Source organism: Vulpes lagopus, chromosome 1, assembly GCF_018345385.1.
Source record: "Vulpes lagopus strain Blue_001 chromosome 1, ASM1834538v1, whole genome shotgun sequence".
In the NCBI taxonomy this organism is placed as follows: Eukaryota; Metazoa; Chordata; class Mammalia; order Carnivora; family Canidae; genus Vulpes; species Vulpes lagopus.
The window spans coordinates 75342857-75368722 of NC_054824.1; the positions used below are offsets into that span (position 1 = coordinate 75342857).

General features: G+C 57.3%; 1 protein-coding gene across 20 annotated transcripts in view; it reads left to right on the top strand.

The window, feature by feature from the left end:
- Positions 1–7047, top strand: part of TNK2 (tyrosine kinase non receptor 2) — a 43251-nt gene extending 36204 nt beyond the window's left edge. For 5 of the 20 annotated variants that reach the window (XM_041754184.1, XM_041754152.1, XM_041754106.1 and 2 more), the window contains 7 exons: positions 923–1117; positions 2364–2455; positions 2993–3112; positions 3757–5111; positions 5213–5308; positions 5481–5608; positions 6636–7047. In XM_041754184.1, coding sequence (XP_041610118.1) covers positions 923–1117; positions 2364–2455; positions 2993–3112; positions 3757–5111; positions 5213–5308; positions 5481–5608; positions 6636–7032 — 2383 coding nt within the window. In that variant the 3' untranslated portion in view covers positions 7033–7047. The other 15 variants (XM_041754178.1, XM_041754230.1, XM_041754209.1 and 12 more) reach the window with 11 other exon arrangements.
- The last annotated feature ends 18819 nt before the right edge of the window (positions 7048–25866 follow it).

Below are 25866 nucleotides of genomic sequence, written 5' to 3' on the forward strand. Positions count from 1 at the left end.
CGGCGTGAGGCCAACACCGCCTCTGCCTCGGTCAGACCCTGCCCGTGTGGTCAGCTGTGGGTGACCCCAGCGCAGATGCAGGAGCTGCAGCCTGCCCCTCGGAGTGTCCGGGGGGCCCCGTCCTGCCCCGGCCCCCACCCCAGGCCCGGGCTTAGGCTACACTAGCAGAGCTTTCGTGTCTGAGATCAGAGTGAGGAGCAGGAGCTCCCGTGGTCCGGCTGTACTGGGAAGCTAGGCTGCTTCCAGACCCGTATTTAAGACAAGAGTTCCCTGGGAGATGGACAGGCGTAAGGGCAGGCGTCCCGCACCCCTGCCCGGAGGTTGTGAAGGGCCCTGGACACACAGAAGTGGCGATGGGAAGGCGCGGCTTGCTCTGAGCGCTCCCAAATGCACCAGGGGCTGCGTGCCCACGGCGAGTGTGGCCGGAGGGCTTGGCTGCGAGGCCACCAGTGCAAGGCCGTCGTGCTGCTTTGGCGTCTCCAGCTCGGGATGCCTGGATCCTGGGCTGAGGAGCAAGGCCCGGTGGCCAGAGGCTGGGGGTCCAGGCCTTGCCAGGAGGAGGGGGGTGAGGGGCTCGGTAGGAAGGGAGCCGGCTTGCAGACTAATGACAGAATTTGATCCTGGGTCTGCTGCGATGTGTCTGGGAACTCCGGGCAAGCCTGGTCGCTTGTTGGAACCCGTTTCCTGATCTGTAAACTGTAGAAAAAGCTGTGGGACCCCCCTCGGTATCTGAGGGTAAGGTGTGCGGCCAGCCGGGCCCTGCACTCAGACCACCCTGGTGTCGGGCCGTACGCCCTCCGGTCCCCTTGTGCCGAGGTGGCCAGGCGGCAGCGAGGCTGGAGGCAGCTGGGTTTGGAGAGGGTCCCATGCCCTGGGGCCGCCCCAGCGCACCGGTGCTCACCACGTGGTCTCTGTCGGGCAGGGCGGAGAACTACTGGTGGCGCGGCCAGAACACACGGACGCTGTGTGTGGGGCCCTTCCCTCGCAACGTGGTGACCTCCGTGGCTGGCCTGTCGGCCCAGGACATCAGTCAGCCGCTGCAGAACAGCTTCATCCACACAGGACATGGCGACAGCGACCCCCGCCACTGCTGGGGCTTCCCCGACAAGATTGACGAGTGAGTGCGCCGGGGCGGGCTGTGGCCTGTGGCGCCAGAGTCCGCAGCCCCCAGAAGCCGTCCCTGCAGGCTCATTGGGGGGGGGAGGTGTGTCGGGAGCCCGAGGATGGTTGGTGCCACCACACCCGTCTCAGAACCACCTTTGGAAGGGCTTCAGCAGGAACACCTGTGTCGCGCTCCCTGGTGTGGGGGCGGTAGTGGCCCTGCTTACCCTGCACGGTCCTGGGGACCCAGCCCCCTGGGTCAAGCCCTGGGGGTGCGCACAGGCCCAGGGGTCACACCGCTGTGTCCTGGGGAGGGGCGTAGACAAAGAGCTCCCTGTGGGGAGACTCCAGAGGGAAGGTTTGGCAGCTGCCCCGCTTGCCTGTTCACTGCACTTGGGGGGCCCCGGGGGGGCTCAGTGTCCTTTAAGTGAAAGGAGGAGGTCCCTGGGGGGCATCCAGAGGACACAGGAAGAGAAGTAGTCCCTTCCCGGGTGCCCTGCCCCAGCGAGCCACCCGGCAGCCCCCGAGCGAGTGCCCGCTTCATGCCTCCTTGCTGGCCGTGGGGGCTCCCGGCAGCCCTTCCTGCTCTGGCTTCTGGGGCACAGGGAGGCAGGCCGTCCCCCTCGTCCTCGCCCTCGCCCCCCAACGCGAAGCCTGGGAGAGCAGCCGCTGCATCCTACGTCCCAGGAGCCAGCACGAGCCTGAGGGAAGGGGCAAGCTGTGTAGACGCCCTCTGGCCCGCTCCTGGCGTGCTGCCGCCAGCCCGGCCGGGTCCTCCAGGCTTTCCTCAGCCCCAGGCCTAAGTGCCAGGGCCTGACAGTCCGCACGGGGGCTGGGAGGGTGACCGGGGAGCAGGCCAGGTGGCCCAGACCCCCTTCTGCCTGGCAGGGGAGAGAGGGGCCTCTTGTGCCCCCGACGGCGTGGTGTGGGCCGATGCCTCTGGGCCCGGTGGGTTAGAAGAGCACGTGCGGGCAGGTGATGCCCAGGCATGGGGTTGGGGTGCCGTGGCAGTTGCAGGGGTCAGGGTCAGGAGCTCCATCTCTGCCCTCCCCACAGCTCCCGGCCCGTGTGGTCTTCGGGGAGCTGCCGTGAGTTGGGGGTCCTGGGATCCTGACCCAGGTTCTTGGTGGGGCTTGGCCCAGGTGGTTCCCTGCGTGCACTCAGGGTTCTGGTCTTGGCCTGGCCCTGGGCATCTCCTCCCCCTGGGGCCACTCCATGTGCCTCCCCCAGCCCCACCATCTGACCCGGTCGTCCTCCCACAGACTGTACCTGGGAAACCCCATGGACCCTCCTGACCTGCTGAGCGTGGAACTGAGCACCCCCCGGCCCACCCAGCATCTAGGAAGGCTGAAAAGTAAGAGCCCGGCCTCCCTCCCGGTGCCCCCTCGTGCGTCTGCTGCCCAGGAGCAGGCTGCCCTGGCTCCGGGACAGTGGGGTCAGGGCTGCAGGGGGACAGCTGTGCCCTGGCTCCAGCTGGCCGTGGGTGCAAGACGAGAGGCCGTTGCATCCGCTGAGGTGGGCATCCCCGGCTGGCCGTGTTGGCCTGCCCGCCGCAGCGTCCCCCTTTCTCCTCCCCGCACACTCAGATCCTGCCTTTCCTCACTCCCCCTAAGCCTGCTGTCCTCTCCCGAGCCAAAACCGCCCCGCGGGCTTCACGCTGGCCAGGAGCCTCATCTACCTCCCGGATCCTGTGCCCGTTGTTCCGGAACGCGGGCTCCCCCCATCCTGCCGCCCCACTGCTTCCCATTGCTGTTGGGTTTGTACTGTTGGCTCGGCCCCTGTTCACCGCCCTCTCTCTGTCTCTCTCCACGCTGCCCTCCTGTCTGGCTGTCTTCTCTCCCCTGTCTCGCCCGCTCTGTCCCTTCTGCTCTCCGCATGGCCTTTCTTGCAGGGGAGCCTCCACCTCGCCCACCTCAGCCTGCCATCTTCGCTCAGAGTAAGTGGGGCCGCTCTCGAAGCCTTGGCCCCTGCCCCCGCCCCCTCTCTCCTCTCATTCCTCCTCTCCTGGAAGGTACAGCGCCCTGGTGGGCTGGTGGGGTGGTGGGGGGGAGGGGGGGTGTGCCGTGTGTGCTGTGAGCTTTGGCTGCTGACCTGGCCCAGCATGCCTGCCTCTCCCCCGACCCCCCAAAGCCCAGGCTTCTGGAGCAAGTGTGTGGTCCCAGCTCCCGCCTCTCCACTGTCACGCGGCCTGGTCCCGCTCCCTCTGGGACCCGACCTGTGTCGGGGCTTCACGGCACTTGGTCAGGAGCTCTGTGCTCTCCGAGGACAGCTCCTGTTGCCCTTGATGGTGGGGGATTGCCCGTGGCCCCCGCCTGCACTAATGGTGTGCCGTAATGGGGTGGGGATACGGGGTTACCAACCGGGGCCCAGGAGCCTGGGGCGTTCGGGGCCTTGTGTGTTGGGGTATCATATGGCTGTGAGGTACCGCTTGCTCTAGCTGAGATGGTGGCAGGGGTCCATGAGCCCATGTGGAGAACTGAGTGGCCGGAGCAGGTTCTCTCCTCCTGTTGGAACAGGGTTGGTGTGCGTGGAGGAATTTGGCAGCTGAGGGCTAATCTCTGGGGGCGTTGGGAGTGGGGGGCAGGTACTTGTCTCTCTTCCCTGTCCCCCCTGCCTGACACTGCCTTCCCGGTGGGGTCTCCCTCCCTCTCCTAGAGCCAACCTACGATCCTGTGAGTGAGGACCAGGACCCCCTGTCCAGCGACTTCAAGAGGCTGGGCCTCCGGAAACCAGCCCTGACCCGTGGGCTGTGGCTTGCAAAGCCCTCCGCTCGGGTGCCCGGCACCAAGGCGGGTCGTGGCGGTGGGGGCGAGGTCACACTCATCGACTTTGGCGAGGAGCCCATCATCCCCACCCCCCGGCCCTGCGCGCCCTCACTGGCCCAGCTGGCCATGGACGCCTGTTCCTTACTGGACAAGACCCCGCCGCAGAGCCCCACACGGGCCCTGCCCCGGCCCCTGCACCCCACGCCCGTGGTGGACTGGGACGCGCGCCCGCTGCCCCCGCCTCCTGCCTACGACGACGTGGCCCAGGATGAGGATGACTTCGAGGTCTGCTCCATCAACAGCACCCTGGTGGGTGCAGGGGTCCGCGCTGGGCCCAGCCAGGGCGAAACCAATTACGCCTTTGTGCCTGAGCAGGCACAGCTGCTCCCTCCCCTGGAGGACAATCTGTTCCTCCCACCCCAGGGGGGGAGCAAGCCGCCCAACTCGGCCCAGACCGCAGAGATCTTCCAGGCGCTGCAGCAGGAGTGCATGCGGCAGCTGCAGGTCCCGGCTGGCTCCCTGAGCCCTCCTCCTGGCCCGGCCCCAGTGGGTGAGGACAAGCCCCAGGTGCCGCCCCGCGTGCCCATCCCCCCGAGGCCCACCCGCCCACGGGGCGAGCTGTCTCCAGCCCCCTCAGGTGAGGAGGAGATAGGGCGGTGGCCTGGACCCGCCTCCCCTCCCCGGGTGCCTCCCCGGGAGCCCCTGTCCCCTCAAGGCTCACGGACCCCTAGCCCCCTGGTTCCACCCGGCGGCTCCCCGCTGCCACCTCGGCTCTCCAGCTCACCTGGGAAGACCATGCCCACCACCCAGAGCTTCGCCTCCGACCCCAAGTACGCCACACCCCAAGTGATCCAGGCACCCGGCCCGCGGGCTGGTCCCTGCATCCTGCCCATTGTCCGCGACGGCAAGAAGGTCAGCAGCACCCACTACTACCTGCTGCCCGAGCGCCCACCCTACCTGGAACGCTATCAGCGCTTCCTGCGTGAGGCTCAGAGCCCTGAAGAGCCGGCCCCCCTGCCCGTGCCCCTGCTGCTGCCCCCGCCCAGCACCCCAGCTCCTGCTGCCCCCACTGCCACCGTTCGACCGATGCCCCAGGCCGCCCCCGACCCCAAGGCCAACTTCTCCACCAACAACAGTAATCCGGGGCCCCGGCCACCAGCCCTGCGGGCCGCTGCTCGGCTGCCACAGAGGGGCTGCCCTGGGGACGGGCCGGAGGCTGGACGGCCGGCAGACAAGGTCCAGATGGTGAGCACCAGGCCCGGCTGCTGGGCGGAGGGGCGGGGCCCGAGGGCCCCAGAGGAATGGGCCCAGGCGGTGCTGACGGGTAGGTGGGTGGGTGTGCCCAGCTGCAGGCCATGGTGCATGGGGTGACCACAGAGGAGTGCCAGGCGGCCTTGCAGAGCCACAGCTGGAGCGTGCAGAGGGCTGCACAGTATCTGAAGGTACCCCTACCTCCCGCCCACTCTGGCTTTCAGGGACCCTGAAGACTGGCTCTGCCGCTCTCACCTCCCCTGACCCCTCCCTGCCATCCTGCCTCTGGCTCTCCTCTGCCCCTACCCTGGCTGGTGCCCTTCAGCCCCAGCGTGTCCCATGGCACCACCCTCTGCTCCTCAGGTGGAGCAGCTCTTTGGGTTGGGTCTGCGGCCGCGAAGCGAGTGCCACAAAGTGCTGGAGATGTGCGACTGGAACTTGGAGCAGGCTGGCTGCCACCTGCTGGGCTCCTGCGGCCCTGCCCACCACAAGTGAGTGAGCCCCCCCCATGCTGCGGGGCAGGTGTTTCAGCACCTCGTCCGGATGAACTCGGGGGTCCGAGGAGCCCCTGCCCCTTGGGGGCTTCCTCAGGCTTTACGGTGCCCGCCGCCCTCTGGCCGTCTCAGCAGCAGCACTGCTGTCCTTTTTTTTTTTCTTTTTTAAAGATAGAACACATCCCAGGGTGGTAAATTCCAAAATTATTGCTGACTCTTCAGCTAGATTCGCCTGGTACCAGGAGGCCCGCTCGTGCCCACCCGCACTAGCCGTTCTGTACCCTTGACAGAGGGGCTTTCTGGTTGTTTCCCCTCCTGTAGGCGCTGAGGTGTCTGGAGAGCCAGAGGGTCTGTCCTGAAGGAATCACTTGAGTCTGTCCATCTGACAAGGGTGGGGAGGTCCCCCCCCCCCCAGCCCGGAGGACCTGCTGCCACTTGCTGCTCCTAGTGGCGGAGCAAGGCCAAGGCTGCAGGAGACTGGGAGCCCCGCCTTGCCGTACCCCCTCACCCAGTGCTGTCCCTGCAACTTTGGATCAGCTCTTGGTGCCCCTGGCCAAGGGGTAGGAAGGAGCCCTGTGAAGGCGGGCCTGGGGGCGGCCTCCGCGGGCCCTGCAGCTGAGCTGCCTCTGCGCCAGCCCCTGGTGGGGGCCTGGGGCAGGAGAGTGTCCCCAGGCTCTGCCGCCGGGGAAGCCAGGCTTGACCCATGCCGGGAGGATGTGCTGGCCCCACAGAAGGGGGCCAGGACCCAGCAGGCCCTCCCCAAGGCAGCGCCCTTCTCCAGGGATCTCCTGGTGGGCATTGGGATGTTGGAGAGAATGTGACTTGTGGCCACACCATGGATACGTTATGGGACTTGGTGGGTCTTAGGATCTTGTGCCTGGAAATAGCCCTAGGTGGCTGAGGAAGCAGAGCAAGGGTGCCAGGTTGTTCTTTGGCAGGGACCAGGGCCCAAGGCCCCAGGGTTGGAAGGAGACCAAGGGGGCAGCTGCCCTGGAGGGACACCAGTGCTTCCTCTTTGACCCAGCTCCTCCCCTGTGCTGTTCCGTGTTTTCCTGCCAGCGTCTGCCACCAAAGCTGCTGCCCCGGCTGTGGATCCCTGCTTCTTCCAGAGAAATAAAGCTAGTTTCTATTTTATGTTACTTCCTTGTGCCCGCCTGTGTCTTTGCCTTTCGAGCCTGAGGTCCCCGAGGTCCCCGGGGGACAGCATCAGTCGGCAGCAGGCCTCGGGGCGCCCCCTGTGGACAGAGGGGGGAAGTGCGGCCTGGGTGACCCTCAGGGTGCTCTCCCCTTCCCGGTTCACCCCCAGCCCCCCGAGTTCTTGCTCCGAGCCCCAGAGGGCAGCTGCCGGAGCGGGTGGAGCAGCTCACTTAGCTGGAGCTGAGTCAACGTCCGGACAAGGAGAGCGTCAGTGCGTGTCTTAGCTTTGTTTTTCTGAGTATTTCGTATGGGTCAGAATTCAGAGGGGTTGGGGCTGCAGTGAAGCCACCTCCCCTCCCCAGGGACCGCCTGCACCATCAGTGTCTTGGGTTTTTCGCTTAGACTGTCCAGCAGAGTTCATAGTCCCACTGAACGAGCGTCCCCGTTCTCGTTTGGGGTCGCGTGGACGTACCTCGTCACCCCGTGGAGTTTTTCCCAGTCCTTTGCTGCAGCAGATGGCAGGCGGCTGTCTTCCCCACGGGAGCCAGCCTGGAGGACGGTGACGGGTTCCCGGGAGCGGAGCCCCAGTCGCAGCGCGTGCAGCAACCACGGGGCTCGCTGGGCCCCTCCGTGGAGCACGGCCTCGGGCAGCCGCAGCGACTGGGGCCTCCCACGGCTCACGGAGCCTCCTGGGCTTCGCCACTGAGGCAGGTCTCCCTGGCTTTAAGTTGAATTTCTCTAATGAGTGAATAAACCTAAAAAATGACACGGGCCGTTTACATTTCCTTTGCGAGCTGCCTGATAACACCCTCGGCCCGTTTAAAAGGCAAATGATTAGTCTGTTGCTGGTTCTTGGGAAATGACTGGAGCAAAGGAATTAGCCCTTGGAGCTTCACCACGTCTGAGCAGGACGGGGTCCGGAGAGCCAGAGGGTCTGCCCTAGAGGGGGCTGCCCTCCTCCTCAGATCCTGAGAGACGAAGCTGATGGTTTAGGTTTGCTAAAAACAACACCAAGGCCATTTAGGACGGAGCTGGGCGCGGTCCGTGTGTCTCTGCTCCAGGCCGGCCCGCCGGGGCCCTCGGGCCTGGGAGATCTGGAGCCTTCAGATCCAGGTCTGTTCTGTGCACCCTCTGTGCCAAGTCAAGAGCTCGATTCTAGTTAACAGCATTAAAATATTACTGGGCAGCCCCGGGGGCCCAGTGGTTTAGGGCCGCCTTCGGCCCAGGGCGTGACCCTGGAGTCCTGAGATGAGTCCCACGTCCGGCTCCCTGCATGGAGCCTGCTTCTCCCTCTGCCTGGGTCTCTGCCTCTCATGAATAAATAAAATATTTTTAAAAATACTATTATTAAAAATAAATATTTTTAAAGTTTTTACTTATTAGAAGAGCGTGTGTGTGTGTGTGCTTGAGAACACGGGTGGGGTGGGGGGGGGGCAGGGGGTGCAGAGGAAGAAGCAGACTCCCTGCTCAGCCCTGATTCAGGGCTCCATCCCAGGAACCCCAGGTGGGCAGCTGAGCCCAAGTCGGAGGCCCAGCTGACTGAGCCACCCAGGCGCCCCTAGAAAGTATAATCACAACATATCACCAGGGACGTCTGGGTGGCTCTGGTTGGAAGTCTGCCTTTGGCCCAGGGTGTGACCCTGGGCTCCTGGGATCGAGTCCTGCATCGGGCTCCCTGCATGGAGCCTGCTCCTCCCTCTGCCTGGGTCTCTGCCTCTCTCTCTCTCTCTCCCTGTGTGTCTCATGAATAAATAAATAAAGCTAATTTGGGGCTTTGCGGTTAGACCTGGATTCTGTTCTCAGCTGTGTGGGTCTTGGAAAAGTTACTTAGCCTTTCTGAGCCTATAAACTGGGAGGCTAGTCATCCCTGCTTTTTAGGGCGGTTGTGTGGATTAAATGAGCTTGTGTAGGCCAAGTATCCTGCTTGGTACACAGCCCATGACAAGTGCCCAATAAAGCATAATCATTGTACATTTTTTCACGTCCCTGCTGTTTGCATCAATCAGCTTGCATTACTCACCGACCACAGCTCTGTGCACACTTGCCTTCCCTTTCCATTCCCCCTTAATTTCACTTTTTTTTTTTTTAATAATGTCTTCTTTGGCGACAGAGTCATTCCTTTTTATAGGTCATGGACATGTTCAAGTCCATTTTTTAAAAATGTTTGTTGGTAAACAGCGGCAGAGCTAGTACATCTCAGAAGGAGCTTTTGCAAGAGCAACCACAAAGGAGCAGGGGCTCCTCAGAGCATCAGGAAACCCAGTGTGGTTTTGCCAGATACCCAGTTCCCTAAGTCCGAGGGCTTCCTGCTGTTTTTTTCACTCTAACCAGCCTGCCAGCATCTCCGGGGTTTATTGCAGAGATCTTAAGGGAAGATTTTGAAAAAGCTAGTCAGGGCTTGTTTGCCAACAGGCCAATCAATAAATCAAGGATTCGGGGACCCCTGGGTGGCTCAGCGGTTGAGCACCTGCCTTCGGCCCAGGGCCTGGTCCTGGGGTCTGGGGATCGAGTCCCACGTCGGGCTCCCTGCGTGGAGCCTGCTTCTCCCTCTGCCTGTGTCTCTGTGTCTCTTATGAATAAATAAGATCTTTAAAAATCAATCAATCAATCAATCAAGGATTCACCGGGGACCTTAGCCAAGTCCTGAAGAGGGAACACAAGCTGAAGGGACAGTCTGCCTAGAGGACTGACAGCGGAACGTGGGGCCAAGTACTCTAAGATCTTTATGTGCCAGGAGCCTTGGGGGCAAAGGAGGTGGCTTCCTGGAGTAGGTGACGTTGTGCCGACTGGTTGGGGGTGGGCAGGGGACCGACACGGCCCGTGTGTGTTTTTAGAGCGAGCGAGAGCCCTGCGTGACCCGTGGCAAGCGGCTCCACTTTCGCCTTGAGTGAGGAGCGATGGAGTGAGTGTGTCTCGCTGCCTGCTGGGAACCGAAAGGTGTTCTTAATTAGAAGCAAATTAATCTTTATGGAAATTTGACCTTGGGGAACGGAGGGATCACTAACCCCTAGAGCCCCTGGTTAGAGCAGGGATTCCCAAAGGCCAGGGCTGGTCTGGGGGCACGTTTTCATGGGTCTGAGTTGAAATGACAAGAATAAGAATAATACAGAGGAGTTTTTCTTAAAATGTAATCAGGTCCGAGGGCTGCCTTTATTCGGAGATTTTGTCTTCCTACCTTTTCGGTATTGAAACGGCTATTCCTGAGTGGTGATGGCCGTGGTGGCGGCGGCGGGTGGTCCATTTGTCCCCATGCCCTCATGTAGCAGCGAGGCAATTACTGTTAGGGTCCCTGCAATCTAGGGCCCTTGGGCCGAGTGCGCCTGTGTCCGCAGCACCGCCTGTCGGCCAAGTAGGACCTTGCAGGCGGGCTGCGTCTCCGATGGTGCAGAGAGAAGATTGTGTAAAGCCGTTGCCCAATAAATCCCTTAAATCCAAGGGCTGCTGCCCAAGCCCATGGGTGCTTCAGGGGACTCGTTCCCGGGAATCTGGGAGGGGAGGGAACCGGTTTGCCCACCATCTGGAGCCAAATGGCAGGCAGCTAGGATCCAATGCGGGGAAAGGGGACTGGGCAGGGGCTGTGAAGGCCACCCCCAAATCCAGGAAAGTGCCCTGGCGCCTGGGATGCCACGGGCTCAGGGAGCGCAGGCAGTCACGCGCCAGTGACAAGCCCTAGGATGACACCAAGCCCTTTGGGAAGCCCCAGCCACTACTGTATTTTTTTTTTAATGTCTTTTAACATTTATGATCGCCATACATGCTTATTCATTGAACATTCAGAAAAACACAATGAGAAAATTAAAATTACCCGGAAAGGGCAGCCCGGGGGGGCTCAGTGGTTTTGTGCCGCCTTCAGCCCAGGGCGTGATCCTGGGGACCCGGGATCGAGTCCCACGTCGGGCTCCCTGCGTGGGGCCTGCTTCTCCCTCTGCCTGTGTCTCTCCCTCTCTCTCTCTCTCTCTCTGTCTCTCATGAATAAATGAATAAAATCTTAAAAAAAAAATTACCCAGAAAGCTACCTGGAACTTTGATATATTTTCTTCCAGTTTCTTTCCCGTGCACATATATATTGTGTGTATTGTAGTTTTATAAAATTAAGGTCATCCTGCTTCTACTGTTCTGTAACCCTTTTTATTTATTTATTTTTTTACTTTTTTAAGATTTTATTTATTCATGAGAGACAGAGAGAGAGAGAGGCAGGCTCCCTGCAGAAGCCCGATGCAGGACTTGAGACTCGATCCCAGGTCTCCAGGATCACACCCTGGGCGAAGGCAGATGCCCAACTGCTGAGCCACCCAAGCGTCCTGTGTCACTCTTTTTTACTTAATAGTTTATACCACAGGCAGTTTTTTATATCTTAAAATTCATTTTATTTTTTTTAAAGGTTTTATTTATTTGACACAGAGAGAACACAAGCAGGGGGAGTGGCAAAGGGAGAGGGAGAAGCGGGCTCTGCACTGAGCAGGGAGCCCGACACAGGGCTTCATCCCAGGACCCTGAGCTCATGACCTGAGCCAGACAGATGCTTAACCGACTGAGCCATCCAGGTGCCCCAAATTCATTTTCTCAAATGTCATTAAGTGTCAAAATTTAAAACACTGCATGGTTTTCACTCTACAGAAATGAAATGCAGAGATTTTATTTAATACAATGTTAATATATTTATTTTGTAACAAATTATTGTTTAAGTTTTATTTATTTGGGGGTGCCTGGTGGCTCAGTGGTTGAGCGTCTGACTTTGGCTCAGGGTATGATCCCAGAGTCTCAGGATCGAGTCCCACATCAGGCTCCTGCTTCCCCTCCCTCTGCCTGTGTCTCTGCCTCTCTCTCTCTCTGTGTGTGTCTCTTGTGAATAAATAAAATTTTTTTAAAAAGTTTTATTTATTTATTTGAAAGAGAAAGAGCTAGGAGATGGGCAGAGGAGAGAATCTCAAGCAGACTCCCTTCTGAGCTTGGATCCCAGCGTGGAGCCTATTCCATGACCCTCAGGTCACCACCTGAGCTGACATCAAGTCAGTCACTCAATCGTCTGAGCCACCTTGGTGCTCCTATTTTATGACAAATTATCTTAACAAATACTGCTGGGTGGTTATCCAGAGGGGCCCCTGGGGGGCTCCATGGGTGAGCGTCTGCCTTGGGCCCAGGGCGTGATCCCCGGGTCCTGGGGTCGAGTCCGCATCAGGCTCCCTGCAGGGAGCCTGTGTCTCCCTCTGCCTGTGTCTCTGCCTCTCTCTGTGTGTCTCTCATGGATAAATAAGTAAAATCTTTATAAATAAATAAACAAACAAACAAACAAGTAAATAAATAAATAAATAAATGGCTTTCTAGAAAGATTTATCTCCTTTATTGAAACAAAGCATATATATCAGTAAAGAGAGGACCTATAGACTAGAGATATGCTTTAAAATATTTGAGTGATCTGTTGAGTCGAGTCTGGATGGTTGGAAGAAACGGCCACTCGCTGATCATAGTGGAAGCTGATGATGGCCTGCGAGGGGTTATTGTTCCTTTCACAATAAAAAGCGAAGCAACAGTGCATGCATTCTCCAGCTGAGGCCGTTCCCGCTGTCCCCCTGTCTTCTCGGAAGTAGCCCTTGTAGGTTTCTTTGTTCCTAGTGACACGGCCAGGGTGGCCTCCAGGAGTGCGCAGCCGCTGCCTCTGTGGCTCTGGCGCAGTGTCTAGAACCCTCTTCTCTTGCTGGCCTCTGTGACGTACAGTCAAGGTAGAGTTTTAGAAACCACAGAAGCAAATCCTGAGGGAAACATGTCCAGGCCTGTCACTAGCCTTGTCACAGGCCCCTCCCGTGTTCGCCCTTTATCCCGAGGCCTTGTGAGGGCCAGCCACGCCAGCGTCACTGGGCGCATGTTAAAAACGCAGACCCTAAACCCCATCCTGGACCTGCTGGACTGGATCTGTTCTACCAAGATTCCCAGGGGGCATGGAAGTGATCTAGTGAGGAAAGCCCTGAGCTAGGGGCAGCTCTGCTCTGATCCTGAGAAGCTGCTGGGCCAGGCTGAGCTCCCTGCCATGTCCCACCCACCACCCCAGGACCCATCCCCGCCCTACCTGCCCCCTCCCCGTTTTTAAAGATTTATTTAATTTTATTTATTTATTATTCATGAGACAGAGAGAGCGAGGGGGGCAGAGACACAGGCAGAGGGAGACGCAGGCTCCATGCAGGGAGCCCGACGGGATTGGATCCCGGGACCCCAGGATCATGCCCTGGGCTGAAGGGAGGCGCTCACCCACTCAGCCGCCTTGTAGCTTTACTCCCCCTTCTGGCTCCAGGGAGGCGGCAGTTATTTGCTTTGTTTTCCAGGTTAGCATTTGCATTTCCTCTCCTGTCCTCCCTCCCTCTCTCCTCCCTTTCTCCTCCCCCCCTCTCTCCTCCCTCTCCCTTCCCTCCCTTCCCACTCCCTCTCTCCTCCCTGTCTCTGCCCTCTCCCCCCCATCCTCTCCTCCCTCTCCCCTCCCTCCCTCTCCTTCCCTCCTTCCCTCCCTCTCCCCTCCCTCCCCCCTCCCTCTCTCCTCCCTGTCTCCACCCTCTTCCACCCTCTCCCCTTCCTCTCCTCCCTCTCCCCTCCCTCCCTCTCCTCCCTCTCCTCCCTCCCTCTCCCCTCCCTCTCTCCTCCCTCCCTCTCCTCCCTCTCCCCTCCCTCTCTCCCCTCACTCTCTCCCTCCTCCTCCCTCCTTCCTCCCTGTTGGAACTGAGTGAGGGGCTACTGGTGGACACTTAGGATACCCTGATCGCAGGCCTGTAAGGCATCCTGTCTGCGAGGGCAAATCACTAATTCCCCAGTCCCTCCCACCCCTGCCAGCACCGGGGAGGCCTCTGGGTGGGGTGAGCACCCCTGTGTCAGGGGCAGGCCTCTGGAACGACTAGGCTTCAGGGGACCCCCCTGCCCCCCATTCTCCATGGCCTGTCAGCTGCCCCCCTCTCTCACTCACCTGCTTCCCCTCAGGCTGCGGAGGAAAGGGAGAGCAGGTCAGGGAGGGAGGGTAAGAGCTGCAGAAATCCATGTCTGGCCTGTCTGGGAGAAGTGGTTTGGCGGCCGCAGGGCTGGGTTTGTGACACTGTGTCTTGTCTGGTCTCCCTATAGCCTGACACCCAGGGGAGGAGGCTAACAGCTTCCTCTCATGTGCATTTGTTTTCCTTTGGGTTCCCATTAGGGGCACCTGGGTTCCCATTTGGAATGATTTTTTTTTTTTTTAAGATTTTATGTTTTTATTTGAGAGAGAGAGAGAGAGATCACAAGCAGAGGTGAGGAGCAGAGGGAGAAGCAGACCCCCGCTGAGCAGGGAGCCCAGTGCGGGGCTCAGTCCCAGGCCCCGGGATCATGACCTGAACCAAAGGCACACACTTAACCGACTGAGCCACCCAGGTGCCCCCCCATTTGGAGCAATTATTATTTTCAACTCCTTTATGTCTCTACTAGGTATTTTAAAATGTCAGATATCAAATATTCCCAAATATGTCATCCATCCATTTATTCAGCCAACATTGCTTGCTTTCCGGCTGTGTACCAGACCCTGATGTAGGAGCTGGAGGGACAGGCAGGAGCCAGACAGGAATGGGCCACCAGACCTGGCGTTCACTTAATGTCAGACAAGCCCTTGCTCCCACTAGGCCCCCTACCAAAATAAAGAGTGAGGGTTTTTTTTTTTCTTCCCAAGAAACACATGTCCTTTTTTGCCAAAAGAACAGTCTCATTTTAGATTTTCTGGAACATAAAGAAATAAAGTGTTTCGCTCGTATGTAGTCTGGCGCTTGAATACAAATCCCTTTACCATCTTGATGTTGGTCCTATTTTCTCCCCCACTGTGTTCACTTCATTGTACAACCGTCAACTCAGTCTGCTGAGTGTCCAAGCCATGGTGTCCTTCTTACTCATTCTCCTTTGGTTGGGCAGAGACGGAGTTCCCACTTCTTTTCTACTTAACCAACTTTTCTCAGTGCTTAGCATTTAACCTGGTACGGCCCTTGCAAAATAATTACCCATCATGCTATTTTAGCAAGGTATTGATTAAGCACATCTACACCTAAGAACGTTTTTCCTTAAATGGCACACATTTTGGCAAAAAGGGAATCCTTACTGAAACCTTGAAAAGCCTTATTGTACTTAATTCCCCTTAAATACAGAGAGCTCAGGAATGGAGGAATTTCTGCCGCTGGTTGTATGGTCTTAGCCAGGTCCCTGTCCTTTCCTGGGCCTGAGTTTCATGGGCTATAAAAGAGGGGGTTAGGGGCACCTGGGTGGCTCAGGGGTTGAGCATCTGCCTTTGGCTCAGATTGTGATCCCGGGATTCCAGGATCAAGTCCCACGTTGGGCTCCCTGCAGGGAGCCTGCTTCTCCCTCTGCCTGTGTCTCTGCCTCTCTCTGTGTCTCTCATGAATGAATAAAATCTTAAAAAAAAAAAAAAAAGAAGAAGAAGAAGGGGTTAGAAGAGGGCCCACTAGAGAGGGTCTGTGAGAACCAGGCCCAAGGAGGAGGAGCGGATGCTTTCACTCTGCCCACAGCTGCCACCTGCCCCGCTCACCGTGTGTGAGGGGCCGGCCCCTAGACAGAAGCCCTGGCGGTGCCCCAGGCTGCCGCTCCAGTGCCACCTCATTTCAGGCTTTTAATCTCTCAGGAGCATCAGTTTCTTCATCTTGAGATGAGGGTGAGCAATTGTGAGGGAGTCAAGGTGTCAAGGCTTCCAGCAGTGAGCTCTGATTACCCACTAACGTTTGCTTCCCTCCCCCCCCTCCGCTAGCAGCCCAAGTTGGAGGTGAGCCAGATTCCCCTGTGTGCCTCCTGCTGCAGAGCATTATGAGGCCCTTCCCACAGGGAGCTTAGTGGATGGGGAGGAGGCTCCGGCAAATATGAATGGGGCCTGGAAGGGCGGGGAGCTAGTATGTACCGCCTGGCCTGGGGAGTTGGGGAACCGGGCGGGTTCACACACGTGTAGGCTTCGGAGGCCACCTCCCCAAGGGTCCCCAGATCAAAGCTGCTTGGTTTGTTGTGGGACTTGGGGCGTCTACCCTAGTCTGCACATCTGTAGAGCTCAAGGCTCGTGGCCACTTTGATATTGGGCCCACCCAGGGAATTTTTTATTTAGGTGATTGTATGTTTCCCTTCTGTAATTTCCATTTGGTTCTTTTAATCTTTTATTTCTCTCCTGAGGTGATCTTCTTATTCAGGTCAAGAGTGTTTGTTATTACTTCTTGGAGCATGGTTATAACAGCTGCTTTAAAGCCTCCCAGATTTAAAAAATAAATAAAAATAAAATAAAAAATAAAAATAATAATAAAGCCTCCCAGATAATTCCAACATCTGCCTCAATTTGGGATTGGCATCTGACTCTCTTTTTTCCCTTGAGATGTTAGATTTTTGGGGTTCTTCATACACTGAGTATTTTTGAGTATGCAGACATTGTGAAAATTCTGTTATAAAGCTCTGGTCTTATAAAGCTTAGGGGAGATGTAGTTTTGTTTGTTTTTGCACGTGATTGATTCAGTTAGGTTCAGGCCACAGGCCGCTACTTGCCCTCTGTGGGCCGTGGTTCCCATATGGGTTTGCCTCTGGTTTTTTGCAGGGCTTTGTGCGCTCTTCCCATCGGCCCAACACATACATCGCGTGGTGGCCAGCTCGGCCCCGGCTGGCAGTCTGTCCCATAGTTCACTTTCCAGAGCCTTTGCTGTGTCCTCTAGGGCCAGACCCATGCATGGGCAGCTTGGGGATGGGCCCAGGAAGTTATATACCCCTTTATGGGGTTGATTCCTTGAGCCTCTTCCTCTTCACAATCTCCCTGGCACTTTTTAATACCCCAGACCCCTTTCTGGTTTTCTGGTGTTGTGACAGGCAGGACTTGAATTGTTTGCTCACCATGCACTTCCCATGACCGCAGCTGCCTCTGACCATGCAAAGAGAGAATGGAGAGAGAGGGAAAGGCAATGGGGATTTCTCTCATCCTTCTGGGACCACAGGCTGTCAGGTCAGCGCAGGAGTCCTCTCCCCTGAGCTCCGGTTGCCTCTGTGGCCATTGCTGCCGCTGCTGCTGTGGGTTTGCCAGGGAGGGGGGCACAGAACAAGAATGAATGTGGATTTCCTCTACCCACAGGAATCCCTTTTCTATTCCTCGGACCAGAAATAGCTTCTTTTGGAACTCTTTCTGGCTGCCCCCAGGCCACAATTCCAGATTTCCTCTAGGTTTGAGTCCAAGCTGGGGGATGCCAGAAAGGACGTGTCGCTGCTGGTTTGCTGTTACTTCAGGTTGTGAGTTCCTTCTCGACTCACCTGCCACCGTTTACTCTCCAGAGTCTCAAATAGCAGACTTCACACTGGGACAGGATCTGCCTCTCAGATTTGCACTCCTGAGGGTGTACAAATAGGAGAAAGCCACGGGCCGATCAAGGATTCATCCCTTACGTTGGCCCCATCACTTAATTAGCATCCTCCTGATGACCCCAGGCCCACCTGCCCACAGACTCCACTACCTCCATGGAGCATTTGCTAAGTCGTAGGCACTTCACAGACCTAATCTCATCTCACACAATAAGCCCACAAATTAGATTTTATTTGTTTCATTTTACAGACAAGGAAACTGAGACTCAGAAAAGTTAGGTGATTTTTTTTTTTTCAAAACCACGGAAAGAGATGGGACTAGATTCAGATCTGGGTGACTCCATCACCCACCTCGCTACCAGCCAGGCACCCAGCTTGCCAACAGGCTGGATCCTGGGAACCCAGTCATGAGTCAGAGGACTGCCAAAGACACCACGTGACTTCTTAGAAGCTCTCCTTGTGCCCAGGGCACACCTGATGGAATGAGATGGCGCATTCTGGCTTTTTGGGCGACCCCCTACGACAGTGCCCTCAGTAAGCGGGGTGACCAGCATCCCAGCTTCTCTGGCACATTCCCACACATGCCTATTTCTCCATCTTGCTAGTAGCATCACTTCTCACTCTCAAAAGCCTCCCAGTACAGACCCTGGCTCGTAATAGAGTTCACTTACCATGGGGGGATGCTTAGCCATGCCTCTGGCCGTATGCTTGGCCTTGTCCTCAGGACAGAATAGGCCCTCGCCCCTCCAGTCAAACCCCTGCATGGGCCAGAAGATGTTTCCTGAATCTTCCCTCAGCCTTTCCTCCGGCCAGGGCAATCCCAGAGGGCTTCCAGCAGGCTTCAGGCTGCTGTGGAGAGGGCATGAGCTTTGGAACCCACACACCTGGGCTCTCCCCTTGCCGCCCGGGCAGACTATATAGTTCCTTTGAATCTTAATGTCTTCATCCATGAAATGGGCATAATAAATTATATTTTAAGGTGGTTGTAGGGATTCGATGAAATAAGAATGTAAAGCACTTGGCACAAACTGCAGGTTAGAGAAGCTGGAGAATCGGGATGCAGAAGAGGGTCCTGGGAGGGGGCTCACTGCCACAGTGGGGCCGTAAGTGGTGAACAGTATTGTTGCCTAAACACATATTCCCTGAACAAATGCTAAGGTCTTAATAAGAATGCAGCCCTGGGGCAGCCCGGGTGGCTCAGCGGTTTAGCGCCACCTTCAGCCCAAGGTGTGATCCTGGGGGTCCCAGGATCCAGTCCCTGCAGGGAGCCTGCTTCTCCCTTTGCCTGTGTCTCTGTCTCTGTCTCTCTCTGTCTCTCATGAATAAATAAAAAAAATCTTAAAAAAAAAAAAAAGAATGCAGCCCTGGCTGTCATAGGTATTGAGAGCAGTTCTACTGTAACTGCAAAGAAAGCACCTAGTGGATTATTCATCCTGACTTGGTGGTGCCTGACTGTGGGTGGACAAATTGTGGGTAATCTTTAGTTCTTCATATATATATATAGATATATATCTACATATATATATATATTCAGTTTTTCAACTTTCTAAATCATGTACATGTGCATGTGTGTGTATAATTTTGTACTCAAAGGAAGTCAAGCATTATAGAAATAGAAGACCCATTGTAAGAATTGTGTTTATTAGTGAGTTGGAAAATTATCTGAGGTTGATAGTTACTGATTCCCTGGGGGGGGGGGGGTGGTCTATGGAGGGGCCTGGCTGGAAACCCAAGCTCCTAGACTCTCAGAAAAATGCAGACAAGTGTGTGCACGTTCATTTACAAAGATAACTGCTCTGTCCCCTGACTTAGGCCTTACCTGGCCGTCCTTGAGGTCCTGGGACTGAGACTGAGCCTTGAAAAGACCCAGATTCAGGGCAGAAATAGGGATTGCCCCACAGAAGGGCCAGTGGTACCAAGAGCTGCCATGGAAGGGCCTCCTGCTTGAGACCTTCTCTTTAGCTCCTCCAGTCTGGGCACGTCTCTTCTAGAAATAAATCCGTGAGGCCCTGAGTGCAGGATGATATGGTGGACAGAGAGCCACAGAGGGAAAGAGGCCCAGAGTGGGCTTTGAGACACCCACAAGGTGGCCTCGGGCTCACCCAGCAATGGGTACTGCGGTTTCATCAAAGGGAAGTGTCCTCTATCCCCCTAAACCCATTGGCACGACAGTCATCCTGCTCCGAAGTCTGCCGCAGCTCCCGAGCGTGTGATTCCCCACTCACACTGAGCGTGTGACACTCCACTCACACTGGATCCACACCGTGTGGCTCTGGGCACCTCCCTTTTCTGGCCAGGCCCTTGGCATTTCAGGAAACAGTCCGAGGTGTCCCTCAGATGGTTCCAGAATGCTGGGGACAGCTACATAAGCACTGGCAGAAGTGCAAGAGATTTAGGAGGATTTAAGGGTCATTATCTTATTTACTATTGTTTTCTTATCACATTGTTTGCGTTGACTCAAGGCGGCCTCCTGCCCCCCAGCTTGGGGGGGAGGCTCTCAGAGCTGTTTACTTCTCGCCCTGCCATTTAGTACAAGGGGGCAGGGACCCAATTAGTCATCTTTGTTTTCCGGCACCTTTGGGTTCAGGCACTTAGTAAGAATTCAATGACTAAAAAAAAAAAAAAAAAAAAAAAGAATTCAATGACTAAATGAATGAGTGAATGAAAGGTTGGGCAAGAAAGCCTCAGAGCCCTCCAGCGTCAGAGCAGGACCCGGCAGGTTTCCCCGGGAGCCCAGACTGACCCGCTCCTGAGCCACCTCCCCCTAGCGTCGCAGAAACAAAGTTATTTTCTGTCCCCCGTGGGCCCCAGGCTGATGGAGGATCCCCTCTCCTGGACGTACCGGATTCACAGGGGTGGGTGACGGCACCCCGAGACCGCTGCCTCGAAACGCATACACTTCACTTCCACGCCGGTGGTGAAAAGCAAGTCACAGGGCAGCAGGGGCTCCAGGTAAGGATGGTGCGGGGCGGAGCAGAGAAGACCTGGCCAATAATAGAGCCTATCACATTTTAGTATAAAATGATAAAATATCATTTTATTATCACAATAATAAAACCTATCACCTCCACCCTCCCCTCCCCCAAGGCAACAGCCTACACCTTCCGTACAGTCCTGCCTGGGGCCACGGTCCTGGCTTTCTGGAGAGTCTCCTCAGTCGTTTTATTTTATTTTAATTAATTAATTAATTTTAAAAAGATTTCATTAATTTATTTGATAGAGCACAAGCAGGGGGAGCGGCAGGCAGAGGGAGGGGGAGAAGCAGACTCTGGAGCTGAGCTGGGGGCCCGACGTGGGGCTCGATCCCAGGACCCTGAGATCAGAACCTGAGCCCGGGGCTCGATCCCAGGACCGGAGCCAAAGGCAGATGCGTAGCCCGTGGAGGCACCGGGGCACTGCCCCCCCCCATCTGTTTTACCCCCTATTTCCCTCCACCTGGTAATCAGCGTTCTCCTCAACTCCTTGAATAGTGCCCCCAATACTGGGATCATCTGTGGGTCTGTCCTATCATCTACTGTCCCACCACGTCTGTCCCCTGGGGGGTGGCTGCTGAGGCGTGCAGAGGGACCAGAGGCTTCAGACGGCATCTTCCTTGAAGAAGGGTTCCTGCTTTCCCTTGTAGAGTGCTTAGGGCGCCAGCAGGCAGGGACCCGGTTAGCAGGCGCCCGGAGGCTGAGGGCGCCTCTGGTAAGGAGATCTCGACGGAGGTGAGAGATGAAGCCAAATGGACAAGAATCTGCTCTGTGCAGGCAGCCGGGATGGGGCAGGGAGCGAGCAGAGGCTGCCCCCCGGGCCAGGTTCGGGTTGCAGGGGGGCCTGCATAGGCCTGCAACGCGGGCCTCCGACTGAAAACTGGGATCCTGGTCTGTAACCTCTTGGCACTTGCTAGAACGTCACCTCCACGGAGGTTACCACAACCCTGACGGATCCAAGAGCCTAAAACAGTGCCTGGCGCGGAGTTAGCCCCCGGGAGATGTGCGTTAGGTTTGGTTTCTGTGAGTAGACACTTAGGCCAATTACTCTGTTCAAAGGTTCTAAATTTTTTTTTAAAGATTTTATTTATTTATTCATGAGAGACACACGCAGAGAGAGGCAGAGACACTGGCAGAGGGAGAAGCAGGCTCCATGCAGGGAGCCCAACGTGGGACTCGATCCAGGGTCTCCAGGATCATGCCCTGGGCCAAAGGCGGCGCTAAACCACTGAGCCACCCGAGCTGCCCCAAAGGTTCTAAATTAAACCCAAAGTTCCCTTCCTACAAGTCTTTGGAAACATCCTCTTTATGTCTTAAAGTGACATTTCACAGATAATATAATCTGCTCCCATATACTATTTAAGCACTCTAAGCACGGCCCATGCAGGATGCCAGGCGTCCTGCCCGGATCCCTGGTCCAGGAGAGGGGTGCTGGCTGCAGAGGGCCCCGCCGAGGCCTCCCTAGGACTCGCCGACGCCAGAGAGCCAAGGGTGTGCCCCATCCCTTGCAGGGACTGCCTGATGTGGGGGGAGAGCCAGCCCCTCCTGTTTCAGCGTGAGACCTCCCTAAGGGGCCGCCGTGGGGCCTGAGCTCCCCAGGGAGGAGCGGAGGCCTCCCCAGGGATGGCACCGTGGCACCCCTTCTTCTGCCCCAGCCTGCACTCCCACGCCCCACGGATGCTTCCAACAACACACCCCATCACACACACACACACACACACACACACACACACACAGGCACGTCTGTTTCCCGGGCAGCGCCTCCTGCGACGGTGCCCTGTCATATGAAGAGGATCGCAAGAAGAAGAATCTGGAATCCAGCATCTCTCTGGGGCCCCACTCAGCTGCAGAGGCGCCAGGACCCTGCGGCCTCCCCCGGGGGCATGGGGGCTGTGGGCCTCAGCTCCTGCCTCGGACCTGCAGGTGGATGGGGACCTGCAGGTGGACAGGGACCGCGGCGGGGTGGGGGGGGGACGTGTGCGGGGTCCCTGGGGGGGGGACGTGTGCGGGGTCCCTGGGGGGAGACGTGTGCGCAGCAGGCCACGCAAGGCGCACCTCCTGGCCGCGAGGACACCGCAAGTGGGAGGATTTTCTAAACCAGTGACCTGCTCTCGGTAAGATGCCAAACAAGACACGTTCTGAAATCCCCTCAGTTTGCCCAGTAGTTGCTTTCCTGGAAAATTCTGCGTGTCCTAAAATTGTGCAAACACCTGCTGGGCCGCGTGGAATAGAGGACATTTCCTCGTGCTTTCCGGGCTCAGTGTCCTGTGGGCGTTCTCCGTTGGTGGCCGGAGGCCCGGGGACACGTAAACGGCCTCCAGCGCGGCCCCAGCCGCCCTCGCGGGTCATGACCGTCCTCCTTGCCAGCCTGGTCCCCCGGGAGAGCCCGGGGCGGGGCCCTAACGTGTTCTGCATCTAGTCCTCCCAAGGGGCTGGGGGGGAAGTGTTGCCGTGACCTTCTTTCGCCAAGAAAACCAAGTGCACAAAGGTTCAGTGATTTGACCCAGTTCATACAGCTCGTTGGTGGGAAGCGAGCAAGACTTGAACCCGCGCCTCCGGGTGTCTCCCTACAGGCTGCTCAGCTGCGCTGGTAGTTCTTGGCTCTTGGCGTTGCGTGGCCTCCGGGCGTGGCCCGGTTGGTTTGTTGATCACGGAGAACAGACCTCCCCACACACGCAGGCCCACGGCAGGCGCTCAGGCTGCGAGCGGCCGGGCCCCAGGGCCTGGTGGGCCCCCTTGCCAGGTGCACGAGTGACGTCCGCACACGCAGGTGGGCCCCGTGAGGGTGGCTCTGCCCTGCCCGGTGCCAGGCGTCCTCCTGGCTGCCCTGAGGGAGCAGAGGAGACACGGGGGAGGGCGGGCATCAGGCGCCTCCCCCTCCTCGTTTCCTTCTCAGCCCCCGGAGTCAGCAGGGAGGCTGGCCGGGTGTGGGGAGGCGGGCGCGGCCCCGGGGGCCCCCACAGAACACCAAGGGTTGGGGTGAATGTTCAAGGGCTTGGGGTGCTGTGGGGGGCAATGAGGAGGGAGGGAGCCGAGAGGCAGGGAGAGCCCAGGCTCCACGGGGGCCTTGACAAGGGTGTGGGGGGTCCTGGGGCCCGAGTCCCTCAGGAATGGGGTCCCCAACCTGCCACGGCCGGTGGCTGCCTGGGAGCTGGGGGGCCAGCCCGCGCGAGAAATCAAGGCCATTCCACCTCAAGGTCAGCGTTAGCTCAGGTGCAGCCCTCCCAGGCCCCGTGGCTAAGGGCTGAGCTTTGCCTTACTTCCCTTACAGGAAGAAAACAGCTTGACGCCCTAGAAAGCCCCACATTAGAATGAGAGTAGCCCAAGCCAGGGACAGAAAGCCCCATATCCGCATGAGAACAGAGCTCAATGCCCTTGAAGGCCCCATATCAGAATGTGAACAGAACTTGAGAAATTCCTCCCCCCCCTCCTGGAGGTCCCCTAGATCAGCCCTTAAAACTCAGCTCGACCCCCCTCAGGGTCTGAGTCCCAGCTCTGCTGTGTCGCTGTGTAACAAGCTTGTTAATGAATCAGTGTGGCTCCTCAGTGGTTTCTGGGATTCGCAATCTTGGGCACAACACCTCCAGCGACCCGCCTGGCTCTCAGTTCCCTCCTCGTGGGGGCCGTGAGGACATCCCAGAAGCTGCGGGGAGGAGAGGACACAGCACACTGGCCTCCGCGTCCGCCCGGGGAAGGCCACCCCTGAGGCCCACAATCCTTTCTCTCGCCCACATCGACAGTCACAACCGTGGTGCCCTGTTGGACTGGCAGCGTCTCTATTTTTTTTTTTAAGATTTTATTTATTTTAGAGAGAGAGAGAGAGAATATGAGAGGGGGGAGGTTGGGGGAGAAGCAGACTCCACTGAGCAGGGAGCACTGAGCCCCCTGACGTGGGGCTCCATCCCAGGACCCCAGGATCACGGCCTGAGCCCAAGGCAGATGCTCAACCAACTGAGCCACCCAGGAGCCCGCATCTCTATTTTTTCTAACCTCTGTTTCCCTGGAGAACCCCTCCCAGGAGGAGTCTGGGGAGGGGGGTGAACGTGGGGGTCATCCCATCGGTTGAGGGTTAGCAGGACAAACAGCTGGGAAGGCAGGGCTGCGTTAACGGGCGGAGGCCGGGCCAGGTATCTAGCAGGGTCATCGGTGGCAGATGTCACAGAGGAGGGTCGTGAAGGTGAATGTAGTGGTTGGTGCGGGATGAACCAGGGGGAGGCGGGGAGGGTGATTAGGGAGGCCGCCTGGGTGGCCACAGGGAGCAGGTCTGAGGGCCTGAACCGGGTGCCCTCAGGAAGTATGTTGGTTTGTTGGACTTGGAGGAGGAAAGAGTTAATGCAGGCCTGGCCGCCCCCCAGAGGCAGGCCTTCTGTCCCCGAGGGGGAGTTTGCCCAGCCCCGAAGCCCAGCACCATCGACCCCTGCGACCCCTGCGCTCTCCTTTCTCTCCAAGGTGAGCTTGGCCTTGGTCATCGCAGAGCAACTCAGAGGCCGGGAGGTCCTCACTCTGCAGGCCAGACTCCCTCCCTGTCCTCCTGGTGACCCCATCATCTCGGCCCTCCCGTGTTCCCTGGGCAGGTGACTAACACACAGAAACCTCCCCAGGAAGAGCACAGACCAGCCTGAATTCTGAATTGGAGACCAAGCCCCAAAGGGTGTGGTTGGCACGTGGGGGGGGGGGGGGCTCTGAGGGAGGAAGGAAGAGGACTAAGGGGAAGAAGAGGGCAGGTAGGGGGACTGGGCGGGGAGGGGGGCCTGGGGAGAGGTTGCCCACTAGACTGGGAGCTCCGGGCCGGCGGGAACCAGGGGTCTCACACGCCCAGGGCCTGGCAAGAAATTCGCACAAAGTCAGCGCCCAGGACTGTTTGTGGATTGACTGGCTGATGGGTTGATTTTGACCAATTTCACCGAGAGGATGATGAAAATGGGGTTGGGATGAGGGCGGGTTTGCTTCCTAGGAGAGACAGCGTCTGGGCAAAAACGGGAGGAATCTTCCTGGCAGCCCTTTGGAGCCGTCTGGGCAGGGAGGGATCTAGAGAACACATCTAAGGGGTCCTCCAGCTGCTCCCGTGGCCCATGCTCAGTCACCAGGTCCCACCCCATAGAGCCTTCAAGCGAGGTACGTGGCTGGGGACGCGGAGGCGCGTGGTTGTCTCCTGCTGTGTGCTTGCCGTTCGCCTGGTCTGCCCAGCGCGAAGGGCAGCTCCTGGGGCGCGTGGCTGCTGAGCACCCGGCAAGTGGCCAGCCCAGACCAGACGGAGACCTACAAAGGATACCTCAGAGGCTTAGGGTGTCAAAGATTTCAATGAGAAAAAATGTTAAATATCTCATTAGTCATTTTTCTTTTCTTTTTTTCATAAAAGATTTTATTTATTTATTCATGAGAGACACAGAGAGAGAGAGAAGCAGAGACACAGGCAGAGGGAGAAGCAGGCTGCGTGCAGGGAGCCCGACGCGGGACTTGAATCCAGGACTCCAGGATCACGACCTGAGCCAAAGGCAGACGCTCAGCCACTGAGCCACCCAGTCGTCCCTCATTAGTAATTTTTCATATCGATATGTTGAAATGATCCTATTTTGGATATGCTGGGTTAAATGAACTACGTTGTTAAAATTAATTTCACCTGCTTCTTTTTACTTTTAATGTGGCTGTTAGAAAATTAAAATGACGCGTGCGGCTTCCATTATGTTTCTGCCGGGCAGCACCCACCGCTCTGCACAAGACTCTACGTCTTGTTTTTTTCCACGTAACATATTGTGGAAATTGCTCCAAGTCAATACATACGGAGTTGCCTCATTCTTCTCCTGGCCACATGAAGTATACAAT